The following is a 27,499-nucleotide window of genomic DNA, read 5'->3' on the forward strand; positions in this document are numbered from 1 at the left end:
TCTCTGTGTTTAATGCTTTCTGGTTTTCAGGAACTGTAGTATGTCTACATACCAAAAAAAAAAAAAAAATGGAACATCATCCTGCACCTTAAAATGAATGAATCAATAAGAATTGGTCAAATCCCTATTTCCAGAGTTTATTGTTAGATGTTGAAGGGGACACAGAAGCCTTCCCTTCCCTCCGAGATTTTCTGTTTGATTAGAGAGAAATTTAGCATCCTTTATTTCAATATGTGAAATTTGTGTTGCAGATGTTGTAGGAGCTTTCAGAAAAGAACTGGTATGAGCGTGAGTCAGTGGAGAGGCATGTGATTTTTTTTTTATCTCTTTCTCTATCATATGGCTGAGCCATAATTTATTTAGTCACCCACCTAATATTAGAACTTTAGAATAGTTTTAGTCATTGTCATTAGAGAGCATACTTTGATCTGGGTCTGGGTGCCTCTGTGTCTGCATCTTGAATAGTTTTGGGATAAAGTGTTAGGCCACTCATGATACATATTGTCAAGTAAATCTTCCCAAACTTTATACTTCTACCAGTTAGGGTTGAGAGTAATGATGTCAGGATATCCCCACCAGCTTGAATATGCTTTAAAAATCTGCCCTTTGCTACTCACTTAGCTAATTCCTACTTGGCCTTCAGGTCTCCGCTTGCAGTTTATTTCTGCTAAGATCTGTTCCATTAATCCGCTAGATGAGTTCAGAGTCTTTGGTTACGCCACTGGGTCTAGATTTTAAGATCTTGTTGTCACCCTTTGCTATTATTCTACAGTGAAATTCATTGATGATATAAGCTCATTACACACATTATATTAAAAAATATTCATTTGTAAGCACAAAATTGAGGAGAAATAACACAACAAAATAAGAATCACATTTAGTTCAGTATGTGAAAAACTTGGGCAAGTTGTACTTGAAGACCAAATGAAGCAGTCAGCTGTTCGTACCCTAAATTGCCGTGAACACTGCAGAACAAATGTAGGCTGACAAGGCTGTGCGGGTTGGTAACTAATTTTTCTGAAATGGTGACCAACCCTTGGCAGGTTTCCTGGGAGAAAAAATTATTTTCGTTTATGCTCATTCTTCTGAAAAATTCAGCATGTATTAAAATTGGGTGAGGATATTTGTTTTTAATGTGTGAAACTAAGCTACATTTTTATACTTCATTACAAAACTTTCACCTATACCAATGTCACACAGGACTTAGGAGGATACTTAGGATTTTTAGGACCATTCTTGTGAATGACTCTCTTCCACATTTCTGGCTGGCTGGTATCTTTGATCCTTTGCCACTAAATGCCAACAGTACCTCGCCATCATTGTGATAATTATGAAAGTTTTTAATAATGCCCTTGCAAAAAAAATGCCCTTGCAAATTTCCCAAATGCCTAGTTTGGGTACTTACTGAGAATCATTGGTCTAGTAATAATGCAGCAGCCTGCACTTTCCCAGATGTCACACTTATCAAAATGCTTTAAAAGAATAAGTTCTTGCCTGTTCTAAGTTCCTTGCCCGCAGTGACTGTATTTCACAGTGCTCTTGCCAGCACAGGTCTGGTACTCATTGATACCTTAATAATATGAATTAATAAATTAACATTTGGGTGGCTAGGTCCTCCAGAATAATTTTATAGAACAGGAATAGTATGTATATCCATTGAATAATTTCTGATTATGATGAGAAGCCTCCAGTGTTTTACCTTTGAAAATGGAGGCTGCGGCAGGAGGATCATGAGTTCAAAGCCAGCCTCAGCAAAAGTGAAGTTCTAAGCAACTCAGTGAGACCCTGTCTCTAAATAAAATACAAAATAGGGCTGGTTGGGCATGTGGCTCAGTGGTGGAGTGCCCTGGAGTTCAATCCCCAGTACCACCTTCCCCCAAAAGAACTGTCAAGAATAACAACAGCTCTTCTTCTTTTTAAAATATTTTTTTAGTTGTACATGGACTCAATACCTTTATTTTATTTATTTTTTATGTGGTGCTGATAATTGAACCAAGTGCCTCACATGTGCTAGGCAAGTGCTCTACCACTGAGCCACAATCTCAGCCTATAATAGCTTTTCTTTAGACAACTGGTACTAGGTATGTCACCAAGGAATTCACACTACTGTTTTATTTATTTGCTTCAACAACTGTTGAGTTAGGTTTAGATGTAGTAACTAGCTCAAGGTTACTAAAAGAGGAAACTTGTGATAGGTAGGATTTGAACTCAGATTCATAGACAGTGTGTGTTTTCACTACACTACAAGAAGTTGATTATTGACTTAAAACAGGTAGCTTTCACTGAGTTAAGAAAAATTTTTTCTTGTCTAGATTTCTAAGAATTTTGTCTTTAATCAATCAGGATGCTAATAAACATTCTGGCTTCACTTTTTAAAAATGTCAAGAATAACTTCAGTAAGACAAAGAAGAGCTTTTTCGTATGGTTTATGCCATTGGATGTATTGAAGAAATTATATGTAATAATAAATATGTAAATTACTTTTATAATTATAATAAATCAATAATAATAAATTACTTTTATTCTCATACTTGATTTGGTGTATAATGTTAACAACGTCTACGGATTCATTTTTCTACAATCATGTCTAAGATGTTTGTATCAATATGAGTTGGTGATATTAGTTCATAATTTTTTATTCTCTCTGATGGTATATAATAAGAATTCAGAGGAAAAATACTTGGAACTTGGTCCACTTTTGAGGGCACCTTAGAACAAATTATATACAGGCATTAATTCATTCCTTAAAAACTTAAAAGAATCTAATAAATAGTGCATAACATCTTCTGGGAGTTTTTCCTTTTTGGATGGGTGGACTAATTATTTGAAAATGTTTTCAATTTTATCCATGGCTTATGTTTATTCCGATTTTATTTTCCTTCTTCTTGATACAATTTTAGCAATTATGTATTTTTTTCTGGAAATAACTCATTTCAAACACTCAAATATATTGACATAAAATTGTATTTAAAATATATCTTAGAATCTGTATGTTTGTAGAATCCTTGTCCTTTTTAACTTCATATATTTGTGCTTTCATTTTCTTTATTAGAGTCACCCAAGATTTGTCTTTTGTATCCTTATTGCCCAACCTCCCTCAACAGCAGTTCTTCAATGTACTTATGAATTCTGTATGCTTTGAATATTATTTCTTAGGTCTTGCTTTTACATTTACTTTATTCTTCCTCAATTTAATGCTTTTTTTGTGGCTAATTTAAAGTTCATTCTATAGGATCTCCCCTCTTTTTTTCTCTCTCCTTTTCCTTCCTTCCTTCCTTCCTTCCTTCCTTCCTTCCTTCTTTCTTTCTTTCTTTCTTTCATTACAGATCTTGTCAAATCATTTATATTCTGATAGGCAGTAATTTGTTTTTGTTGTTTGTGAGCTAGTTCAAACTTGTAGATTTATTTCCTCTTTAACACTGCGGAAATTATTAGGACATCTGCAAAATTCTTATGGATTTTTGTTGACTTAAGGTTTTATCAACATATAGAATCATGCTAAAAAATGACCCACTGTTTTCAAATATAATATAAATATTATCTAAATTAGATCATTAGTCATTTTGAATCTGTCATTATCTTATTTATAAATAATGCCAAAGTGATTTTATTGATTAGGATTACAGTTCTATCTCATCTTTTTGTTTAGGTTCGAGATCATGATACTTTACTTCAAAAAGTCTGTAGCAATGAAATCTCTCCCATTACATCCATTACTAACGATGTCTGGATCAGGCTTATAATAGATGATTCTACCCAAAAGGCTGGTTTCAGAGCTGTTTATCAAGTTGGTAAGGAAATTTCTACTTAATTTTAAGTGTATCATTTACCTGATTGTAACATTTTAGTTTCTTGAAATAATTTAGTCATTTTATGTCCTCAAGGAGTGAGGAAAATATTCTCATAAAAATGTTACATTCTGTTATCTCCTTAGGCATAATTAGGATATACAATAAAATTGGGGCCAATAATTATTTATGTTGGATGAACACTACTATCATTTTTATACTTACAGCTTGTGGGGGTGAATTAACTGGGGAAGGAGTCATTCGCTCCCCTTATTACCCCAATGTATATCCTGGAGAAAGGACCTGTAGGTGGACCATACGCCAGCCCCAAAGCCAAGTTGTTCTTCTCCAATTCACTGGATTTGAAATTGGAAGTTCTACCCACTGTGATACAGATTATGTTGAGGTAAGAAGAAACAAACCTTTGGATCTTTGTATTTCATTTCATATTATTAAAAATACTATGTTATGTTATCCTCAAATCAGTTATATGCAATGGAAGTCATTTGTAGAGATCAATATCTAATAAACACAGAAAAATCCTTAACAAAACACTAGCTAACTGAATCTAGCTTATAAGTAGGTTTATATGCCAAGATTAAATGAGATCAATCCCAGAAGTATGGGATGTTAATAACATCCCTGACTCAATGAATATAATACATGTTATCAATAAAATAAAGGTCAAAAATAAATGATAATCTCAGTAGATTACAGAAAAAGTATTTGACAAAATTCTACACATTTTCATGATAACAACATTGAACAAACTAGGGGAAAAGGGGACTTCCTTAATTTTATAAATGGCATCTTTAAAACCCCACATATTTAATGATGAAACACTAAATGTTTTGCCCCTTTATCAGTTAAAATTTAAGACTATGTGTTCTCACCACTTCTGTCCAATATTATACTGGAAATTCTTTCTTTCTTGAATAATTAAGCAAGGAAGAGAAAATAAAATACATCTTGAGTTTATATGTGGAATATCACAAAGAATTCACACACTTAAAAAACTTAGTAAGAGAAAAAAAATTATCTTAAGTGGCATATAAAAATCAGTGTTTTTCTTTTGAGTTTTTAAGTGCTTACAATCCACATATTTGAAATCCATGGAGCTTGTTGATTCCTTATTGTGATAATTATTGTTATTTTCATTTTAACAGCAGGTGGACAAGTTCTTACACAGTCCTCAGGAAGTAGACTTATTAGAAGTTGGGTGCAGTGGTTCACAGCAGTAAACCTAGTATTGCAGGAGACTGAGGCAGGAGGATTGGAAGTCTGAGACCAGCCTGAGCAACTTAGGAAGACCTTGTCTCAAAAACAAAAAACTAGAAAGGGATTGGGATATAGGTTAAAGTGAATTATAGACCTAAACATGGGTTCTAAAACCATGAAACTCTTGGAAGAAAACATGGTAATATTTGTGACCTTGGATTAGGTGAAAACTTCTTAGCTATGACATGAAAGTTACAAATAACAAAAGAAATAATAAAGAAATTGGACTTCACCAAAATTAAAAACAATCTGGTTTTTTAAGTGAGCAAATAACATGAATAGACATTTATTCAAAGAAAATATACAAATGAACAAGTATATGAAACGATATTCAGCATCATTAGTCCCCAGGGAAAATGCAAATAATCAAAACCACAGTGCAGTCTCACTTCATATCCCTTAGAATGGCTGTAATCAAGAAATCAGATAATAGCAAGTGTTGGAAAAGATTTGGAGAAATTGAAATGCTTACGCTTTGCTGGTGGGAATGAAAAGGATGTACTCACTTTGGAAAACAGTTGGTGATTTCTCAAAAAGTTAAACATAAAGTTTCCATTTGATCCAGCAATTTCACTCTTAGTTTTATATTCAATGTTAACAAAACATTAACAAAAATGTGTATGTGAATATGCCTGCATTCATTATATCATATGCAAATGCCAAATAAAATAATTACTGATAATTTTAACAGTATAAAAAAGTCCATCAACTGATGAATGGATAAGTAAAATACTATATATATATATATATTTACACATATACATACAATGTAATATTACATGCTATTAAAAAGAAATGAAGTAATGATGCCTACTACAATATGGATAAGCTTTGAAAACATTACACTACATAAAAGAGTCTAGTCACAAAGGACCCTATATCTTATGATTTCATTTGTTTGGAACATCCAGAATAGACAATTTCTAGGGACAGAGAGAAGGTTAGTGGCTGCCTGGGGCTCTAATGGCAGGAGAATAGAGAGTGACTGCTAATGGACGTGGAATTTCTCCTGGGGTAAATAAAATGTTCTAAAATTGATGATGTTTTCAAATTGATTTTAGTATGTTAATAAAGGGTTTTTGAAATAATTGTTCTTGAAGTTGTTTTCCAAAATAGACATCTAACAAAATAAACTGGGGCTTATCTGTTTTACTTCAGGTTGGTAGCAGTTCCATTTTGGGTTCTCCTGAAAATGAAAAGTATTGTGGCACCAACATAACTTCATTAATAACATCCGTGTACAATATTCTTTATGTCACATTTGTGAAAAGTTCTTCCACTGAAAATCATGGTTTCATGGCTAAGTTCAGTACTGAGGATTTGGGTAAGAGATTGTCTCTTCTCCTCTTTTGCTTACATTCAAATAATTAAACAATAGAAACAAATTGCAGAAAAATTCCACACTATAAAAAATATTTTAAAGTGCACTGAAGGCAAAGAATATATTTTCAATCAACACATAACAATAGTTATTTGGTATCTATTAACAAAAGAAAAAAGTTATCTTAAGTGGCATGTAAGAAACAGCATTATTCTTTTGAGATTTTAAGAGGTTATGATCCATATATTTTTAAAAAATCCATGAGCTTGTTGGTTATCTGTTGTGATAATTTTAAATTTTTATTTCAACAGCATGCGGACAAGTTCTTACACAATCCACAGGAATCATTAAAAGTCCTGGCCATCCTAATATCTACCCCAGTGGTATCAATTGTACCTGGCATGTACGGGTTCAATCTGGAAAAAGGATTCGTTTGGTGTTTGACAAGTTTTATCTGGAGTTTCATTACAATTGCTCAAAAGATTACCTGGAAGTTTATGACACTGGTTCTGAGACATTTCTTGGGAGGTAAGGTGTTTTTAATATTTTTTTAGTTGTAGACAGATAAAATACTTTATTTTATTTATTTTTGTGTGGTGCTGATGATCAAACACAGTCCATCACACATGCTAGGCAAATACTCTACTAACTGAGCTGTAACCCCAGCCCAAGGTGTTTTTTTTTTCATGCTAAACTTGGCAGCTTGCTTGTTTATTTTTAATTTTTGTTTGTTTGTTTGATTAAGGTACTTATTGTATTTATTTATTTTTTATGGATTTTTAAAAAAATAAATGACAGCGGAATGCATTACAATTCTTATTACACATATACAGCACAATTTTTCATATCTCTGGTTGTATATAAAGTATGTTGACACCAATTCGTGTCTTCATACATGTACTTTGAATAATGATGTCTATCACATTTCACCATTCTTATTTTTTTATAGATTTTTGTTCAGAAAGACACAAAATCAGTAATGCACATACCACCATTTCCCATCTATTTTCTCTTATTTCTTTTTTAAAGTGATAACGTTTTTTAAAATTTTGTATACCATGATATTTTGAAGTATATACAGATTACAGAATAGTTAATTCTAGCTAATTAACTAACATACTACCTCACATATTTATCATTTTAACGATGATAGCACAAAACATCCACTCTTTTTACATTTGCGAAAGATACCAAGTATGATTGACTACAGTCACCTTGCTGTACAACAGATCCTTTGAAATTTAGTTCTCCTATCCAACTGTAATCATGGATCTTTTCAACCTCATCTCCCAACCCTTCCCCCCAATCACCTGAGCCTCCAATAAGCACCATTATTATACTGTCTGCGTCTGTAAGATCAACTTTTTATAGATTTCACATATGAGTGATCTCATGTGGTATTTTTCTTTCTGTGCCTAGTTTCTTCCATTTCATACAATGTTCTCTGCCAGATCATTCCTGTTGTTCCAAGTGGCTGGATTCCATTATTTTTTATGACTGAATGGTCTCCCATGGTGTGTGTGTGTGGCGGGGTGGGGGGTATCTATATTTACATTTCCATATCTATATATCTATATCACATTTTCTAATCATCTATTGATGGACCCTTGGATTGATCCCATATCTTGGACCTTGTATAATGCCGCAATGAACATGAGAGGGCGGATATTTCTTCAACATACTGATTTTGCTTCCTTGAGCTATATACTTAGTAGGAGGATTGCTGGGTCATATGATAGTTCTAATTTTAATTTTTGAGGAACCTCTATTTATTGTTTTCCATAATGGCTGTACTAATTATTTTTTGTTTTTAAAATATATATTTTTAGTTGTAGATGGACACAATATCTTTATTTATTTATTTTTATGTGGTGCTGAGGATCAAACCCAGTACCTCGCACGTGTGAGTCAGGTGCTTCACTGAGCTAAAGCCACAGCCTGGCTGTACTAATTTATATTCCTACCAAGAGTAAACGAGGATTCTCTTTTCTCTGCTTTTTCACCAACCCTTGTTATCTTTTTTTTTAATAATAATCATTTAACAGATGTGGTATGATATCTTATTGTGATTTTTATTTGCATGTCTTTAATGAAGAGTGACAGTGAGCATTTTTTAAATACATGTGTTGGCTGTTTCTGTGTCTTTTTTTTTCTTTTTTTTTTTTTTTTTTAGTAATGTCTATTCATGGGTTTTTTTTTTGCCCCTTTTTGATCAAGTCACTTGTGGTTTTGCTATTGAGTTGTTCACATTCTTTATGTGTTTTGGAGATAAGCTGCTTGTGAGATGTATAGTTTACAGACATTATTTCACATTCCATAGGTTTTCTCTTCACCCTGTTGTTTATTTTTGACATATGGAAGATTTATAGTTGATAGAACCCCATTGGTTCATTTATTTTTTGTTGCCTGTTCTTTTGAGATCTCTTCCATAAAAATCCTGCCAAGACCAATGTTATAGAGAACTCCTCCATGTGTTCTTCTAGTAGTTCATACCTTACAATTAAGCTTTTAGCCCTTTTTCAGTTCAATTTTCCTCTCATTATGAATCATACTTTGCTGCTTCTTTCTATCCCTGGAAATATCTGACATAATGTTAGGCATTTTCAATTTTTATGTTTTTGGCTCTAGATATTATTATATTCCTATAAATGTCCAGGAATGCAGTTAAATTACTTGAAATCAGTTCAATCCTTTTCAGTTTTGCTTTGGAACTCATTTGTTTCCTGTTCTTCGTCACTTGATGTCCACATATACTACACATATACATACAATATAATATTATATGCCATTAAAAAGAAATGAAGTAATGATGCCTACTACAATATGGATAAGCTTTGAAAAATTACACTACATAAAAGAGTCAAGTCACAAAAGACCCTATATCTTATGATTTCATTTGTTTGGAACATCCAGAATAGACAATTTCTAGGGACAGAGAGTAGGTTAGTGGCTGCCTGGGGCTCTAATGGCAGGAGAATAGAGAGTGACTGCTAAATACTATGAAAATGAATGTAAAGGGAACTGTTGAATATGAGAAAGGGATGGATTAATTTCTGAGGGAAATGAAGACAGAATTTAGTGTATAAGGCCATTTCAGTGTTTAAAAGGACTTAACATCTTCTTCAAAACAAAGGTAGATAAATTAATTAAATCCTTAATTTATATGTCCATATCTACTAAATTTGGGCAAGATCATTCTAGTTTATGCCATTCATACTAAAATCAATTTGAAAACATCATCAATTTTAGAACATTTTATTTACCCCAGGAGTGTACATATTGTAGAATCACATTGGTCATACAGTCACCTACATACATACAGTAATCATGTCTGTTTCATTCCGCTATCTCTCTTATCCCCACATCCCCTGCCTTCCCCTCCTTTCCCTTCCCTCTACCTAATCTAAGGTAACGCTATTCTTTTTTTTTTTTTTTTTGCATTACAATTCTTAATACACATATGTACCACAATTTTTGTATCTCTGTATATAAAGTATGTATCCAGTGTCTTGAGAGCCAACATTTTAAATATTTTGCTCAGGTTTCAGTTGTTTTGGGTGTAAAATTAAATCTAGCTGTTAATATTATATCTTTTTTTTTTTAAATTAATTTTTATTGTAGGTTGTTCAAAACATTACATAGTTCTTGGTATATCATATTTCACACTTTGATTCAAGTGGGATATGAGCTCCCATTTATATTATATCTTCATTGGAAATGGAATTCTCCTGATTGCTTTGTTTCTTCATTTTTCATTTTCTTTTATTTTTTATTCTAAAACATTTGTTTCTCTGTCCATTAATAAGTTAAATTTTCTTCTGGTTTTATACTCCCTCATCATCTTTTGTTTCTTAACTTTTTAAACTTTTCTATTTTTATTTATTTATTTATTTATTTTTGGTGGGCGGATGGATGTGTATTTATAACCTCTGAAATGGCCTTATACACTAAATTCTGTCTTCATTTCCCTCAGCAATTAATCCATCCCTTTCTTATATTCAACAGTTCCCTTTACATTCATTTTCATAGTATTTTTTTTCTCCGTCATTCTATTTGACTAATTTTGCCAACTCTGTTTAGACTTGAGATTTCTATTTTACTTGTCTTTCCTTCTTATAGGTATTTCTCTGGCTAAAATCTCATGGCTTAATGTCTTTTATTATTTTGTCATTACTAGAAAATTTTGTTCTGAGTAAAACTGCTTTTGTTCAGCAAAACAGACAATATGGCTTTATAATCAAACCTTTTCCTCTCCACAGGCCCCCTGTTAAAGACAACAGATTCCACCTCTCTAGGATTACTATTCCAGGCACTGATCTAAGTGCTTTATGTACAGTATCTTAACCCATCATTTCCCAAGAATAACTTTATGAAATAGGCACTATCACCATCTCCATTTTCAAGATGGAGAAACTGAGGCATAGAGATTGAGTGATTTGCCCAAAGTCATATTGCCTCTAAGTGACAGAGTTGACACTTGAGTCTGTACTTTAAGAATTGATGATATATGAATTCCCTTCACTGTTTATATTTGTTACATTTCTATGAACAAATTCATTAATATGCTAAATGGCAGTCTAATGGAACTTGTGCTTTCGAATTTCATCAAAATTCTAACATGTTAAGTTACATAGCCAGACACACACCATACCGTTTCAGGGAAGTAATCATGACTAGAATGATCTTCTAAGTTTGCAAATAATTTTTTTTTGCCTGAAATATATTTGCTTTTTAAGGTTGGTTGGAGTTATATAAGAAAACTGATTATCATATTTACATGTTCCAATTTTTGGTCCATCATTTCAAATATCCTAAAGGTTTTTAAACCCATGTATCTGTTCTTTCTCTGTTTGGAATAGATTTTGTGGAAGATCCATCCCGCCTTCTCTCACCAGCAGTGACAACTCAATAATGTTGATATTTGTGGCTGACTCTGACCTCGCTTATGAAGGCTTTACAATAAAGTATGAAGCAATTGATGCAGGTAACAAGACACATTGTCTGCTTGGTCTCATTTACTGTGTTACAAAACAGTACTAATATCTAACACAAAGAATGCTTAGTCCCTAAATCTGGGACACACCATGAAAGTCATAGTTAAAATAAAGTAGGTGACTTTAAACACCTTCCTTAAAAACAGAATCATGATCAGATAGGAGTATTATGTCAATTAATACTAATGTTGTATTGTATCAATATTGATTTTCCTCGATATGAAATTCTCAAAATTTGATAATGGTACAGTGATTTTGTAAGGGAAATATTTTGTTTTTAGAAGATTTTTGAAGTAAAAGACACGGTGTGCACAGATGACTCTGAAGTGGATCAAATGATGAGTGAGTGACAGAATCAAAGAGAGAAAGGGCAAGAGAGAAAGCAATAAGACAGAGAAGGAGAGACACACAGAGAGAGGGAAGGAGGTAATACAGTGGGGGCAAAATACAAATATATGGCAATTTTGGATAGAAGGAATTTGGGAGCTTGTGCAATCTTTCTGCACGTTTAAAATTCCACCAAAATAAAAAGTTACCAATCAGACTGAAAACTTATTTTAAGAAATTATAAAAAAAAACAACAACAATTACACAGTAAAAATAAGAGACTTCTGCATAGAATTTTGTATCAGGAAAGGGAAGTTTTCTTGGCAAAATATACATTTCTAAATCTGACCTAATGAAATTGATCTTTTTAATTTTTCCTTTTATCATATTGTACTTTTCCTATTACTTAGTTCTCCTCATTACTTTGCTTCTTGCCAGTGTGTCCTAGGAAACGAATACCTACAGGCAGAGTCTTTGAGATGACACGTACTAGGGATGCTGCCAGCCCCAAGAGTCTGTGAGGTTTATGAGGATGTCATGTTCCACAGGCTCGTTTCCCCCGCTGAGACTGTATGTTTTCAGCAAGTCTGGGCTTTCTCATGCATTAGGTGCATATGGTGGCTGTGCTCACTAAGCATTTCACGACCTCTGAATTGCCCCAGAAGCATAGTACTATTCACTTAGAGAGAACTGGAGCACTACCAGTGCCTGCCTATGTTCCTCCAGGGACCCCAGGTGTTCCTTGTTTAAAGCTCCTACTCCCCACAGGAAATAAATAAAAAGGAAAAAAACAATCTCCTGCTCAGAAACCCTACTCAATTTCTCATTTATTTCTCCGGCAGAGGGTCTGGTTACTATTCTTCATTCATTCCAAGCAAATTGTTATTCTCTGCAGAGCTTCACATTCTGTGTTTTGGAAGCATGACTTTAGGTTTCTGCAGAATCCTAGGAGCAAGAGAAACATACAGTTTTATCTTGAGTGGAACCTTCCGTGGGAAATAGTTCATTTTTCAGCCCAAGCACATGGGGAATGAGGTCCCTGAATTCATATTAGGTTTTGTTGTGCAGTTGACATATGCACTGGACTTTGTTCAGGTGGTTAACATCCAAAGACCAAAATCAGTTTCTCAGGAAATTATAGTGTGCACACAATTTTCCATACTTCATAGTTTTATCTGTCTCATATGTTTGGCTCCAAACCACACTGAATATTAGTTTTGGAGTAAGTCACTTGAACTCTCTGGGCTACGGTTTTCTCATCTGTGTAATTAAAGGAGTGGATTTGATGATCTTTGAAATGTCTTCTGGTTCTAATCATCTATGAGCATAATTTCAATTTTCTGCATGAATAAACTGGCAGTGTATTAGATAACATGTAATTCAGTCTGGGCCTCCTGAAAATATCATAGAAATCTTTGTGATAATATACAAAGTAAGACATAGCTCTGTAATGACTCCAACAACTCTTTGTTAGCTCTACATTAGCTTGTAAGGCTGTGTTTACTGCAGAAACAATCAAGAACAATTGAAATAATATGATGAGGAAGATATTAAAGTTAAATATTAATGAGTACAAGTAACTAAAATTAGATCAAGGGTTGGGTGTATAATGCTGAGTGGTAGAGCACTTGCCTAGCATGCATAAGGTCCCGGGTTCAATCCCCAGCACCGCCAAAGTTAAAAATAAATAAATTGAAAAAAGGAAAGAAGTAAGCTGGACAGGAAAGGAAACTTAGCTGTCTAGTGTGTGTTTAGCATGCAGGAAGCCCTGGGTTCAATCCCCAGCACCCACTCAAAACTTAAAGTTAGAGAGCAGAAGAAAAAGCCAAGGATAAAAAGAAGAGACTGTCCTAACAACTGCAGAGACGCTCCACCCTCTTCCCTGTGTGCTGGCCACTACTTTAGCCTCTGTGTGGTCCAGACAGGGCTGAAATCACAGACATGGGAGTACATACTTTCTGTCCCTTGGCTTAGCCTGGTTGGTCACTATGTGCCTTGCCTTTTGCTGAATGAACTCATAGGTCTGACTAACACCGTCAAATCATTCTAAATAGCAATCTGATCTATGATTGGATCCAGGAAGCCTTATGGCATCGTCACCTTATAACTCTGGAGACTTTTACAGTTTTCCATAGGTCAGGAGGTGAGCTCACATGAATTACTGAGGGTGCTTTTGCACTACTTCTCAAGGGTTGGCTCAGGGATTAAAGGAGGAGTTAAGCTGGTCGTAGCCAGGCAGAGGGCTATAGTCTTCCCAGGCAGGCAGAGTCAGGGTGCGTGAGGTGCTGACTTGAAAACACAGAGGTGTTAAGGCTCTTTCTTTTCAGTTATCTTTTGGGGGGGACTATTTTCTACAGAATAAAATAGTGAAAGAGAAGAAGAGCATCAGTGAAAGCTCAATTGTGGGACCTTACCCTTTTTTACTGCTCTAGCAGAAGTTATTTCCAGAGCCATAATAATGACTTTGGTTGCTGATTTCTAGTTCTTCAGCACAACCTCTGTGCATTTCCCTGCTGACACTATTACGGTCTTCATCTGATAAAGGTGAATTTTCCTGATTTAAATCCAGTTCTTTTCTCATCTGTAGTTCATGCCATGTGGCTATGATGTCAGCCCTCAAGTATGTGTTTGGGAGGAAAGAGATGGCTTCTTGTCATTACTTTGACTCCCTCCCTCTGCACTCTGTTACTGCCTTCCTCCAGATGTTCCTGGGGAAACAGAAATGAAAGAAGTAACAAGTAAAATATTACTGGATAGCAGCACATAAGAAGTTCTTAGTAAGTGATTAGGAGATGAGGTTTTCAGTGCTTGACGACTGAAAGCACAAAACACTTGAATCCCAAGAGAATATAATTAGTCAAATTTGCCAATTTAATTTGAAATTTTATACTCTTTTAAAATCTATTGCATATACATAAATAGATAATCCTACTAATAGGGCACTTTAAAAGTATAAACAAGAGCAGAGACATTAATATCAGATAAAAACTTATATAGTATTGAATCCATTGTTTTTCACCCTGAAAATTCATGACTCATTCATGACTGCATTTGTTCAAAGTATGGAGTAGAACTGAAAATAGCATGAAGGTATCAGAGTTATCACGCAAAGTTAGTTATCACTCCATGAAGTTTGTAGTATGTCTGTGTGAGCATTATTGATGTAAATATCATTTTTTATGGTGTCAAAGAAGCTCAAAACACAGATCTCAGCCAAGTAATTTTTTTCCTTCTCTCTCTCACTCTCTCTCTTTCCCCCTTCTCCACACCTTTCGTGCACGTGTGTGGTACTGAGGATCAAATCCAAGGTCTTTCACATGCCAGGCAAGCACTCTACCACTAAGCTACATCTTTAGACCTAGTCCAAATAATTTTAAATGAGGAAGAAAGAAGTTAGAATGTTGAATTTTTCGTCCCAAGAATACATGGCTAGTTGGTTTAGGAGCCAAACAATCAAGTCTCAACATGTAATCCATGTCTTCTGCCATGTGTCTCGACTTGCTCTTGGAAATTCCCTAAATGAACTTCACCTGGTGCAATTGGTAACATTCATTTCAGGGCTACAGTATAACTATGGTGAACTTCTCATATTTTCTGCAAAGAGAAGAACTTTACAGTATTCAGGGAAATGACCAGGAATAATCAAAAACACCTCAATATAGGGTAAAAGTGAGCCTTCCCAACCTCCTCATCCCCATCACAAAGACAACCCCCCCCCCCAATATACACACACACACTGGTGTTTAGTGCTATTTTTCACCAGTCATCCTGGAATAAGCCCCCAGAAGACATCTAGGAGTAGGAAGTTAAGAAATGACAAACCAGAGAGCTAGAAAGAGTTTATTTAGAAGAAATGGGTAGAGAGAATCATTCTACTTTAAACTACAATCTTGTCAGGACAACATTCTCAGACGCCAATGTTCATAAGAAGCTTGGGGAGGAGGGAAGTGTGTTGTTACAAATTCAGGTATCAGGGTTTCATCCAGAAATTCTGATTGAATAGAGATGTCTAGGGTAGATTTTTCTTTACTCAGAAATTCAAGTGGAGCTCATGAAGTTTTGTCTTTATACTTCATCAAAGACCCTGAAAGTCAAGTCTTAGAGTATAAATCGCTGTAAAATCCCAAGAGAAAATGGCGAATGGCACTACTAGAAAGTGCTGTCCATGATACTGTGAAAGGAAGCCTTGAGGAGAAGTCAGGTCTCCGCATCCAGCTGGATATGAATGTGGACTACTCTGGGCAAATCATAATCCTCTCCTATTCTTTCTACCTTGAATTCTAAATTTTCTGCTTAGATACTTGGATATCTTTCTTCTGGAAAGGAATTTTAGCAAGTCTATTTGTCTCCAAAAGATTCACTTTCTAATTGGTTAGTGTTTTCTTGTATTATGGCACATACAGCTATCCTAGCTCTTCCCAGATTGGTTCATTTATCTTATCTAATTTGTTAAATTTCTTGGCCCTTTGAATAAAAATGGTGAACAGAATGTTGATTTGTGACATTCCTAATCCCCCTACTTGTCTTCATTCCCAAGGTGACATTTCCTCTATAAAGTAACCTGGATTCATTAAAGAGCACAGGATTTGGAAATTGAGGACTTTAATTCAGATTTTATCTTGGCCATGTCTGAACTAAGTGATTTTCAGAGCATAATCTCTAGGGGTCTCAGATCCTTCATCCACAGCTCTTTAAAAATGGAGATGATAGAGCCTGGCTGTTTTACAAAATCAGTGAAAATAAAAAGAAAAAAAAATGTGATGTAATTCAATGTTAAAATGATATTATAGCTATAAAGGACTACCCCTGACTTTGGCAGATTTAAAATATAATTACTCATGTCCAAGCACAATTTTGCAGCAGCTACTTTGCTGTGAAGGAAAAGAAAAAGCATCAACTGTGACCATCTAGCAGCAAACTGTAGAAAATGTTAGATTTATGTTAGGAAGGCCTCATCTTTCTAAGGAAGAAACTGAACCTGTAATTATATCTTCCCTGGAGTCTTTGCTTTAAGGAATGTTAAACAAAACATGCCAATAAAAACCCATGATGGTTCCTTGGGTTGGCTGTTTATTTCCCACATATCTGGAAAATCTGAGCCATATGGATTCATTTAGAAACAAAAAGTCTCATAAGTGATTTTAGAAATCATGTTTATAGATGGTTTCTTTCTTTCTTTTTTTTTAGTGTGGGGGACGGGTACTGGGAATTGAACTCAGGGGCACTCAGGCATTGAGCTACATCCCTATTTTGTGTGTGTGTGTGTGTGTGTGTGTGTGTACATGTGTTTTATTTAGAGACAGAGTCTCACTGAGGCACTTAGCACCTCACTTTTGCTGAGGCTGACTTTGAACTTGGGATCTTCCTGCCTCAGCCTCCTGAGCTGCTGGGATTACAGGCATGTGCCACTGTGCCTGGCTCCATAATGTGACTGGACAATCACATAAGTTATCCCATAAGGCAAGTAGGAGAGGTGTAGACTACTTACCCAAGATCTACAGTCTCTGTAAGCAATGCACTCTCTCCACAGGATCGGTGCCTCCTATTCCTGTGGTCTAATCTTTTGGGATGACCTGTTTCCAGGTCTCCCTTTTGACCAAGTGCTTAATGCTATGCAAGAATTTATTTTAAAATGCTTAGTGAAGGCAGAGGAACATGATCACTTTTTAGAAAAACCTAGTTTTGTGATTTTGTAATGATACACAAGGGACATTTACATATTTTCCCCTCTTAATTTTTTTTAAAGTTGATCAGAGTGAAAAATTTGGGAGTTCTACCAAGAATTGTCTTTGATCTTCAGAAACAGGCTTTTCCATTACTCCCGTTGATACAGGGGCTAGAAGAATTGTACTTTACTTCATCTCTTTGTCAGTTTTCTTAAACCATAATAACAGGCCAACTGCTATTGAATGTGAATGTTCCTTTAGCAACAACATAAGATAAAACGTGAGCATTGATGTATTTTTATGTTTGCATTTTAGATTGACGTAAAAAGCACCATGACAACATGAATATCATTTTATGGGAACACATTCAAACTTAATTATTTGTTACAAATTAATTATCTTGTCGAAAAGCACAAGAAGAAACTAAAGCTTAGCAGTACTATTTTTCAGTATTATTATTTTACAAGTTTTTTTTTTTTTTTTTTTGGAGGTGCCAGGGATCAAACCTTAGGGCCTTACACATCCTAAGTAAGCATATACTGAGTTACACCCCCAGCCCTTTAAGATTATTTTAGAAAGAGCCATTTTACTGTTAAGAGAAGAAAAGTAAGCCACTTTATAGATTTCAATTTCAAGTAAGAGAAGTTTCTAACTTTTCAAGGAATAGTACAGACAACTATTGTTTTTCTCCCTAAAAATCATACATGAGTCTCATAAAATTTCAGTACAATTTTAACATTAAATAGTCTATTATTTAATATTGACAGTAGAGGCCCCTTCAAATGAATATTTTCTCTATTTTAATTTTATTTTTTACTCACTGGATATCTGAATTATGTATTAGATTTCCTCTAGAGAACTGAATCTTTACACAAACCTTTTAAACTTTTAATACAACAGAGATTTTTTATTCTGTAATTTCACAAAGCAAAACTTATCCATCATTATAACAAATGTGTAGACGCATTTAACCACCTCTCCATTCAAGAACACACTATCACCCAAGAAAATTTCCTAGTGTCTGTTTGGTCGGTCATTCACCTCCGTCACATCCTCCATTCCAGCTGCTGCAGACCTTCTTCCTGTCACTGTAGATTAGTTTTAACTGTTCAAAAGCAAACATGCGTGGGCACACTCTGTATATACCCTTTTGGGTCTGGCTTCTTTCATTTAGTGTAATGCACTCAAATTTTTTTCATGTTTGATTTCTTAGTAGTTCTTTTTATTGCTTATAGCCTTCAATTACATGGATGTATGATAATTTGATTACCCATTTACCTGTTTGTAGACTAGTTGAGTAGTGTCCACTTTTCCACTATTTTGAAAAAAGTTGCTATGAAGATTGATGTGCAAGTGTTTTGTGTGGGATTTTTCAGTTAAGGAGTTGCTTAGGAATAGAATTTTTCCCAAAGTTTTTATATCATTTCATATATTGTAAATGAATGAGAATTCCACTTTGCCACATCTTGGCCACTTCTTGATATTGTCAATCTGTTTATTATCAGCCTCTAGTCATTGTGTGGAAGAATCTTGTGGTTTTTATTTGCATTTCCCATGTGACTAATAGTGCTGAGTACCTTTCCATGAACTTTTTGACAATTCATGTACTTCCTTTTGTCAGGGGTCCATTAATAGGGACCATTTTTTATTTTTGTTTGTGTTGTTTTCTTATTATTGAGTCATATGTTATATATTCTGGATGGAAGTAGGTCCTTCATTAGATAAATGTATGGCGGCTATTTGCTCACAGTGGCTAACCTTTTTTTTCTCTGAATGTTATCATTTGAAGAGCAGAAGTCCAATAGATCCTTTTTATTTTCCCTGTTATGTTTACTGGGTTTTGTATTGTGTGTAAGAAATGTTGCCTGCCAAAGTTAGGAAGACTTTCTCCATGCATTGCTCTACAAAGTTTATGTTTGAGGTTTTATGTCTAATGACTCATTTTTATTTGATTTTCCAATTTTATGTAAGTTATATATCCAAGCCTGTTTCATTAGCAAATGATATTTAACTGATGAGGTACCATTTGGTGAAAGGATTCTTCTCTTTCTCCCCCACTGAATTGCCTTTGCATTATTTGTTGAAAATCACTTACCCAAGTACATGTGTGTGCTTCTAAAATCTCTATTCAATCCCACTGATGTATATATTTATCCTTCTAACAAAAGGATACTACATTTCTTAAAATTATCTACTTTTAAGGTGTATCTTAAAATCTGAGAGTTTAAAACTTCCACATTATTGATCCTTTTATTTTTTTCCAAATTGTTTTGGCCATCCTAGATCCTCTGCATTTCCATACATATTTAGAAGCAGCTTTTCAATTTGCCCGGTCTCCCCAAACCTGTTGGGAATTTCATTGAAATTGTAGATTGATTTAGGAACAAAGGAATTCTCAAATTGAGTCTTGCCATCCATGATCATATTTTACCTCTCCATTTCTTCAGATTTTCTCTAATCTCTTCCTGCAGTGTCTTAAAGCTTTTAGCATAGAGCGTTTGCATTCCTACTGAACTTTGTGTTTTATGCTGTTATAGATAGCATATGAAATTTTATAGTCCAGTTTAGCTAACATATGCCACTTAAATTAATGTTCACATATTCATCTCTTGTATACTGTATATACTGTATCCTCACTAAACTTAGTTATTCTGATAGATTTTTATTAGATTCTTTAGTATATTTTACAGATAAGATCATAACTATGAATAAGGACAGTTTTGTTTTTCCCTTTTTCTGTCTTTCTCTTTGTCTTATAGTAATGACTAGGGACTTGCTGTACAGTGTTAAATAGGAAGAATGAAACTAGTCACATTGGCCCATTTCTTAATCTTGGAGGAAAACATTTACTCCTTTGCTGTCTAAGCATGATGGTGGTCTTTTCATAGATACCTTTTATCAGGTTGAGAAGTTCCATTCTATTTGTACTTGCTGAGAGTTTTTATCAGGATGGGTTTTTAATTTTCAATGATTTTTCTGCATCTTCTGTTGTTATCACAAGTCTTTTTAAAATCTTATTAATATGGCACATTATGTTAATTAATTTTCAAATATCAAAACGATTATGCAAGCCAAGGATAAACTCTACTTGGTTATGATACATTGTAATTTTTATGTCCCTCTGCATTTTTTAAGTTAAATTTTGTTAAGGATTCTTGCATCTATGGTTATGAGACATATTTTTCTGTAGTTTTTTCTTTTGTTATATCTTTGGTTTTCTTATGGAGTAATATTTAGTCTTAAAAATGCAGTAGGTGGTGTCATCTCACCTTCCCCGCCATTTTTCTAAGTATGTATAGTATAAATGTTTCCTTTGTTTTTTGATAGGATTTCATAAGTGAAGGTAAATGAGCATATGGTTTTCTTTGCAGGAAGGTTTAAAATTGTAAATATAATTTCTTTGATTGATAGAGGCTACAGAGGCTTTCTGTTTTTTTCTGGAGTCAACTATGGCAATTTGTAACTTTCAAAGAATTTTTCTATTTTATCTATGTTGTCAAATTTATTTGCACTTTTAAAAATCATAGTCTCTTTTCTTTTAAAGTCTTAGAGATTTTGTAGTGATATTTCCTCTTTCATTCTCAAAAATAATAGTTTGTATTCATTCTGTTTTTTCCTTCATCAATGTTGATACAATTCTTTTGATTTTAATGGTTTTTTTCAGTTTTTTAATTTTTTTTAATTTTTGGCATGGTTAATTTTCTCTGTTGATTTTTGTTTTCTATTTAATTGACTTTTGTTCTCATCTATGTTATTATTTTTCTTTTAATTATTGGCTATGTTTGCTTTTCTTCTGGTTTCTCATTTTGTTCTCATCTATGTTATTATTTTTCTTTTAATTATTGGCTATGTTTGCTTTTCTTCTGGTTTCTCTAGATGAAATAAAACTAATATGTCGTTAAGCACTGTGTTTTCTTTCATATCCCGGATTTTGAGAATCTTCATCAATTTACAGCTTTTAGCATTTTCTAATGCCCTTGTGATTTCTTCTTTGATCTATGGATTATTTATAATCTGTTTTTTAAATTCCAAGTATTTGTAGTTTTTCAAAACATCTTAAGTTTTCAATTATTTGAAATTTATTGAAACCTGTGTTACAGTCTAGCACTTCACCCGTGTTGCTGTACATTTCATGTACACTTGGAACCTGAGTAGTCTGCTATTTATGAGAGTGGTATTCTTCAATGGCCAATTAGGTTAAGTTGGTTGGTACAGTTATTGTTGATACGATTGGATTTAGCATGCCATCATGATTTTTTCCCCCATGTCTCTTCTGTTACTATTTCCTGTTGTTTTTGTTTGTTAATCTATAGAGTATTTTATTATTCCATTCTATTTCCTTTAATGGATTTTTAATAATACCTCTTTGGTTTGGTTTGGTTAGATTTAATAATGCTGTGGATTTAAACTTCACACCTTGTACTTCATTTTTCACATGGAACACTTCATATTCCACAATCTCCCCTTCCCACTTCACAAATGTAATAATTTCATGATAGTGTAATTTAACCTGTCCCTTTCTCTTTGCTATTTTAGTTATATCTTTTCTTTCTCTATATATTATAAACTCTATCTTACTATTATTTTTGCTTTAAATTTGACCAATTACCTTGTACTGATGTAGGCTTTTATTTTAAAAATATTAAAGGTGTATTTGTGAAACTTTCTAGGTGTTTCCCACGGCCCTCTGATTTGGTAGGTCTCAATCTCCAAGCTATATCATTTCTGCAAGTCTTTTATTGGTGGGGGACGGTACTGGGGATTGAACTCAGGCCACTCAACCACTGAACCACGTCTCCAGTCCTATTTTGTATTGTATTTAGAGACAGGGCCTCAGTAGTTTAGCACCTTGTCATTGATGAGGTTGGCTTAGAACTCGCAATCCTCCTGCTTCAGCTTCTGGAGCCGCTGGCATTACAGGTGTGTACCACTGCGCCCAGCTGTTCCTGTAAGTCTTTTTAAGATTTGAACTTACACACTGGTAGGGAATCTCTAAGGAAGGCCTGCTCTTGGCCAAGTTCTTCACTTATAAAGTGTGACCTTTTAGATGCCTCAGTTGAATTTGTGGGGTGTAGATAAAGTACTTCCTTTCTGGCTCAGAAAGTTGCCCTGACCTCAAACATGTTGTTTCTGTTTCCAGACTAACGGTATCAGCTCTCTGGTGTGCTCACTCCTTGTTACTCAGCCCAGGCTCTGCCAAGACTGATGGGAGCCATAACCAGACATCTGGCTCTCCTCTCTCTCCTTCCACCCTATAGCTTTCCTTATGGTTCTAGGCAGTGCTAAACTCAGATCTCGGCTTCCTCTGCTTCATATGACTGTCATTCACTACTTCGGCTTCAGCTCACTGCTGTGGTCAGAAAATTCTGCCAAGTTCTAGAACCAAAGAAATCAAGAGTCTAGCTCATAAGTTTCCTTTCCATCTAGAACAGCAATATTATACTGCTTACTGTCCAAAAATTTGCTTGGTTTTATATTTGTTAAGAAAAGGGGCTAATTCAGTACAAATTGATTGTCATGGCTGGAAGCAGAGATTCCTATTTTTAGATTGAATAAACATGATAAAATATTAAAGAACCTCAAAAAATCCAGAAAAGAGGATATAAAGAGAAAGGAAATTTGTGGTGATAAAAATAGAGGAGGTTATAGGAAGGGAATAGTGGAGTAGCCTGAAAGAGAGGAACTGGGTCAGGTAGAGAGGGTAGAAGAACATTAGGTACATGTGTGCTCGCTTTGGCAGCACATATACTAAAACTGGAATGATACAGAGAAGATTAGCATAGCCCCTGTGCAAGAATGGCAGCAGATTTGAGAGATGCTCCATATTTTTGCTGAGTGAAGTAAGCCAATCCCCAAAAAACCAAAGGCTAAATGTTCTCTCTCTGATATGTGGATGCTAACACACAATAAGGAGGGGGTAGGGAAGAATAATAAGTTCGTTGGATTAGACAAAGGGGAATGAGGGAAGGGAAGGGGATGCGAATAAGAAAGACAGTAGAATGAAGTGGACATAACTTTCCTATATTCCTATGTAAATATACAACCAGTGAAACTCCACATTGTGTACAACCACAAAAATGGGAAGTTATACTTCATGTATGTAAAATATATCAAAATACATTCTATTGTTATATATTACTAAAAAGAACAAATAAAAATTATTTTGAAAATAATTAATAATAACCAAAAAAAATAGGTATATTTCCTACCCCTTCAGTCTTCAACACATTCTATCATGCACTTTTAACAAATGTTACTGGGACCTGATCTGGACCAAGTTCTGTGGTGACAATTAATCACGGTTAATAAGACCTTTTTCATATCCTAAGACCTAGTGGGGGAAATATACTCACATAAAAACAATTGCAAAAAATATGTTTGGGGATCAAATTGCTATTTGCATAAAATCTTATTGAGTATAGAGAAATTAATTCTGCTTGGCTGAGAAAGTTTTCATAGATGTGAGATTTAAACTGGACTTTAAATGACAGGGATGAATTTATTTGTTGAAGAATGTGCAATGGAGGAGGGAAAATTATTTGGTAAAGCATTTCAGACAAAATGAACAGTATGAAGGTCACTCAAACACATCAGACACTGCGGTCTACCTTTGTGCCAGCAACGGCAAGGAATTTTCATGTATGATTCGAAGTTTCAGTAGGGATGAACGAACTCCCACCAACTACCAGAATGATCACTGGCATATAACCTAGGCATAAGAAAATTACTCATCATTAGTGTTCAAAAATGACATTTAGTCAGGCTTCCCTCCCAGGAACCCAATTATATGTAACATTCTGCTGACTCATTGAAAGTTTCATTAGAGATTTAAAATACTTGCCCTCTGGGAGCAGAGTAGGTAAGCAAGGAGAATTCTCTCTTTAAGTACAAGTGAGTTGGACAGATAATTTCCTCAAAATATTTGACTTGCTGGCTAAAGCTGTAACTTCTCTGTGTGGGAGTCAGTGGATCTGACAGTTGTGTTAATTCAGGGATCCTGGGTCATAGCTTTCATTGAATGTCCTTTTGATCCATGGATTTTTTTATCTTACTAATACTCATTACTGAGTCTGAAATATTCAGTATGCTACCTCTACATGGTTTTCTCTTCTCTCTCTCTCTCTCTCTCTCTCTCTCTCTCTCTCTCTCTCTCTCTCTCTCTCTTCCACACTGACTTTTCCTCTTTCCTTCTCCCTTGTGGAAAAATCTTGGCAGACTATAGAACAGAAAGCTTTGGGAGTCAAATATAACTTTTGTGGTTCAATATCACTGTGGATTCCTTCAATAAAGTAAAGCCTTGATTTTACAGAGAATAAAACCAAATATTTATTAAATTTTCATTACCCTGAGGGATACACATAGATAGTAGAACCTATAATATTTTATTATGTATATTTGTACTCCCAATACCAGTGATGAGTGTTTTTCTTCTGAATACAATTACATAGCATTAGTTGGGGGAAATAGCATAACTAAACAGCTTCATTTTATTTCACTTGCAATAAAGTATAGTAGCTTATTCTTTCCCAAAATCTTTAAGTCAGAGACCTCTGTCTATTCCTAAACCTTAGGTTTAGGTCATTGCTGGATGCAATTGAAGATACATTTTAAAAATCTCCAAATTAGATTTTTTTTTAATAAAATACCTCAGATTGGAGAACATAGGAAACTGTCTGGATTAGTTATTAAATACAGAATCTGAAGACCTGCACAGGTAAAGTTGAAAGCTAGTCAACTAGAACAGTTGATATTTACTTAGGACATATCATTGTCCAGGTACTCGGCTAGATATTTTATATGAATAATTTAACTTATTCCTCATGATTTATACTTTATTACACCTCTTCTATCCTGAAACATAATGATGATTACTATCTTTATTGGACATACACTGTGGACTGAGCACTTTAATTTCATTATTACTAATTCTTACACTTATCTCCAGAGGTACAAAGAACTCTCCAATTTTGAGATGGGGGAACTAAGGCTCAGGGAGGTGTTGTAGCTTGCCCAAGTTTGCAGAGCTTATCAATGGTGGAAAAGAGCTTTGATTCAAGGTCACTCTGGTCTCCAAGCCGTGTCTTCTACTCTTCACTCCATGGCTGAGGAAACTGTTTTGTTATTTCTCATGAATACGTTCTTTGGTGGAAACAATTTTAAAGTAAGATTATGAAAAGAAGAGCTGAACTGAATTATTTCTAAGGCCCTTCTGAGATTTCTAAATTGAAGCCAATTTTAATGTAATTTCCATGGACTAGAAAAATCAGAACACTCTTAAGAGAAGTAGCCCTTTCAAGATACATGTAACTATTTCTATCATGTGGCTAAGGTGTGCTGCTAATAATTGTTTTGCCTCTGAGATTCCAAAAACTTCATTTCAAAATGAAATCATTATCCGAACATTCTAGGGAGGCCTACTGAAAATCAAGAACATAGGCACAAATAATGAAGTTTATCCTACTGAATGTATTATAAATGTGGCGTAATGTTTTCTGTTTTCTCTCTTGTGGTTTGTTTCTTTTTACAGCATGCTTGGAAGACTACACAGATTCCTCTGGGATGATAAGTTCTCCAAACTTCCCCAATAATTACCCCAATAATTTGGAATGCATTTATAGAATCACAGTGGAACCCAATCAACAGATTGCATTGCACTTCACAAACTTCTCCTTGGAGGAAGGCATTAATGGAAATTGCATAGGAGATTTTGTGGAAATCAGGTAATCACTTTAATTATTTCACAATAATCTCTGACATTATTTATCTTTGTTAATAATCATTCCTGGAAAGATTAAGAAAAAATACATGAAAATTCTTTGTAAAGCCCCTTGCTATGCTATGTAATTCCTTAAAAGAGATAAAATTTGTCATTTAAATCCTGACAGAAGAAATAGAAAAAATTACATAAAAGTCAGTGGTTATTTTGATGTAATACTTTTTTAGGGAATGTTTAGAAATAAACTTCAGATTTTTGTCCGTGAAAAGAGAACAGATGTATTACCACTTTGAAATGAAATATTTGCTATTGTTGAATACCTACTTTCTTTATACCTATTTTCTAATTTAAATTTTAGGCTATTTACTGTCCATTTGATCTAGTTATATCACAAAAATGAAGGCGTGATAGCAACCTCATATTAAAGTTTTCACAGAGTTTTTGATTATAAATAATGAACCCAGGCACAGTGGCACATGCCTGTAATCCCAGTGGCTGGGGAGGCAGGAGGATCACAAGTTCAAAGCTAGCCTTAGCAATTTAGCGAGTCCCTAAGCAACTCAGTGAGACCCTGTCTCTAAATAAAATATAAAAAAGGGCTAAAGGTGCTGCCCAGTGGTTAAGCACCCCTGGTTTCAACCCTGGTACCAAAAACACAAAAAAGAAACTTTAGGCCTGTGGATGTTAGTGTAAGGTATCTTTCTTTCATTGCCTGGCATTATGAAAGAGTGTATTTCAAAAATTATACAGTGAAGGCATATGAACTTATACATTGATATCTCTCCTTTGTATTACATCAAGTTAAATTAAGCTAATCATTTTGGTCTATATCTGCATCAAATGTTTTATTTGTCATTTCTAATGTGGAATCTTACAACATTTATAAAATTTTATTGTATTATATAAACTAAGAAACTAAAGCAAAAAATTGCTAATATAGCATGCTAAAATGACATAACTTTCTTAATTTACAACAACTAATAATTGGGATCTAATGTGGAATGAATCATCATGTTTTGTTTGTTTGAAATAAAGTACAGATTATAAACTAGACTGAAGACCCTAAAAACTTCTTAGGGAAATAACTATTTCCAGAATTTTTCAAATATATCAAATATGATACATTAAATTTTGAAAATTTCCATATTAGAAGGAAAACATTTAAGATTTCTCTGTAAGACTAAGCAATACTTGTTTATACTGTTAATAATTATGGTTTCTGTACTCCATATTTTCTGAAGTGTTTGCCAGAGGCTTTGAGAAGATAAAGATTGAACACATTCTCTCAGTTTGCAAGTGGTTATACAAGATGTCATGCCAGCCATAAATGATAGTTATTCTTTATTACATCATTCAAATGCTGTTTAACAAAGCCAAAATTGAAAACTCAAAATTGTGTTTTTTAAAGT

The 27,499-nt window shown here is 34.2% G+C and overlaps 1 protein-coding gene and 1 non-coding gene across 2 annotated transcripts in view; both read left to right on the top strand.

The window, feature by feature from the left end:
- The window catches only part of Cubn (cubilin), a 274,311-nt gene that overhangs the window by 49,448 nt on the left and 197,364 nt on the right, over positions 1–27,499 (top strand). Inside the window, exons 18-23 of the mRNA XM_076831399.1 lie at positions 3,650–3,791; positions 4,016–4,194; positions 6,225–6,390; positions 6,699–6,915; positions 11,247–11,371; positions 25,902–26,094. Of these exons, the coding sequence (XP_076687514.1) occupies positions 3,650–3,791; positions 4,016–4,194; positions 6,225–6,390; positions 6,699–6,915; positions 11,247–11,371; positions 25,902–26,094 (1,022 nt within the window). The remainder of the gene's footprint in view (positions 1–3,649; positions 3,792–4,015; positions 4,195–6,224; positions 6,391–6,698; positions 6,916–11,246; positions 11,372–25,901; positions 26,095–27,499) is intronic.
- LOC143379763 (U6 spliceosomal RNA) lies at positions 23,099–23,204 on the top strand. Its single transcript, XR_013088541.1, has one exon. It is a non-coding gene; the product is annotated as a U6 spliceosomal RNA (small nuclear RNA).

The sequence above is a fragment of the Callospermophilus lateralis genome, chromosome 13 (assembly GCF_048772815.1).
Source record: "Callospermophilus lateralis isolate mCalLat2 chromosome 13, mCalLat2.hap1, whole genome shotgun sequence".
NCBI classification, from domain to species: domain Eukaryota; kingdom Metazoa; phylum Chordata; class Mammalia; order Rodentia; family Sciuridae; genus Callospermophilus; species Callospermophilus lateralis.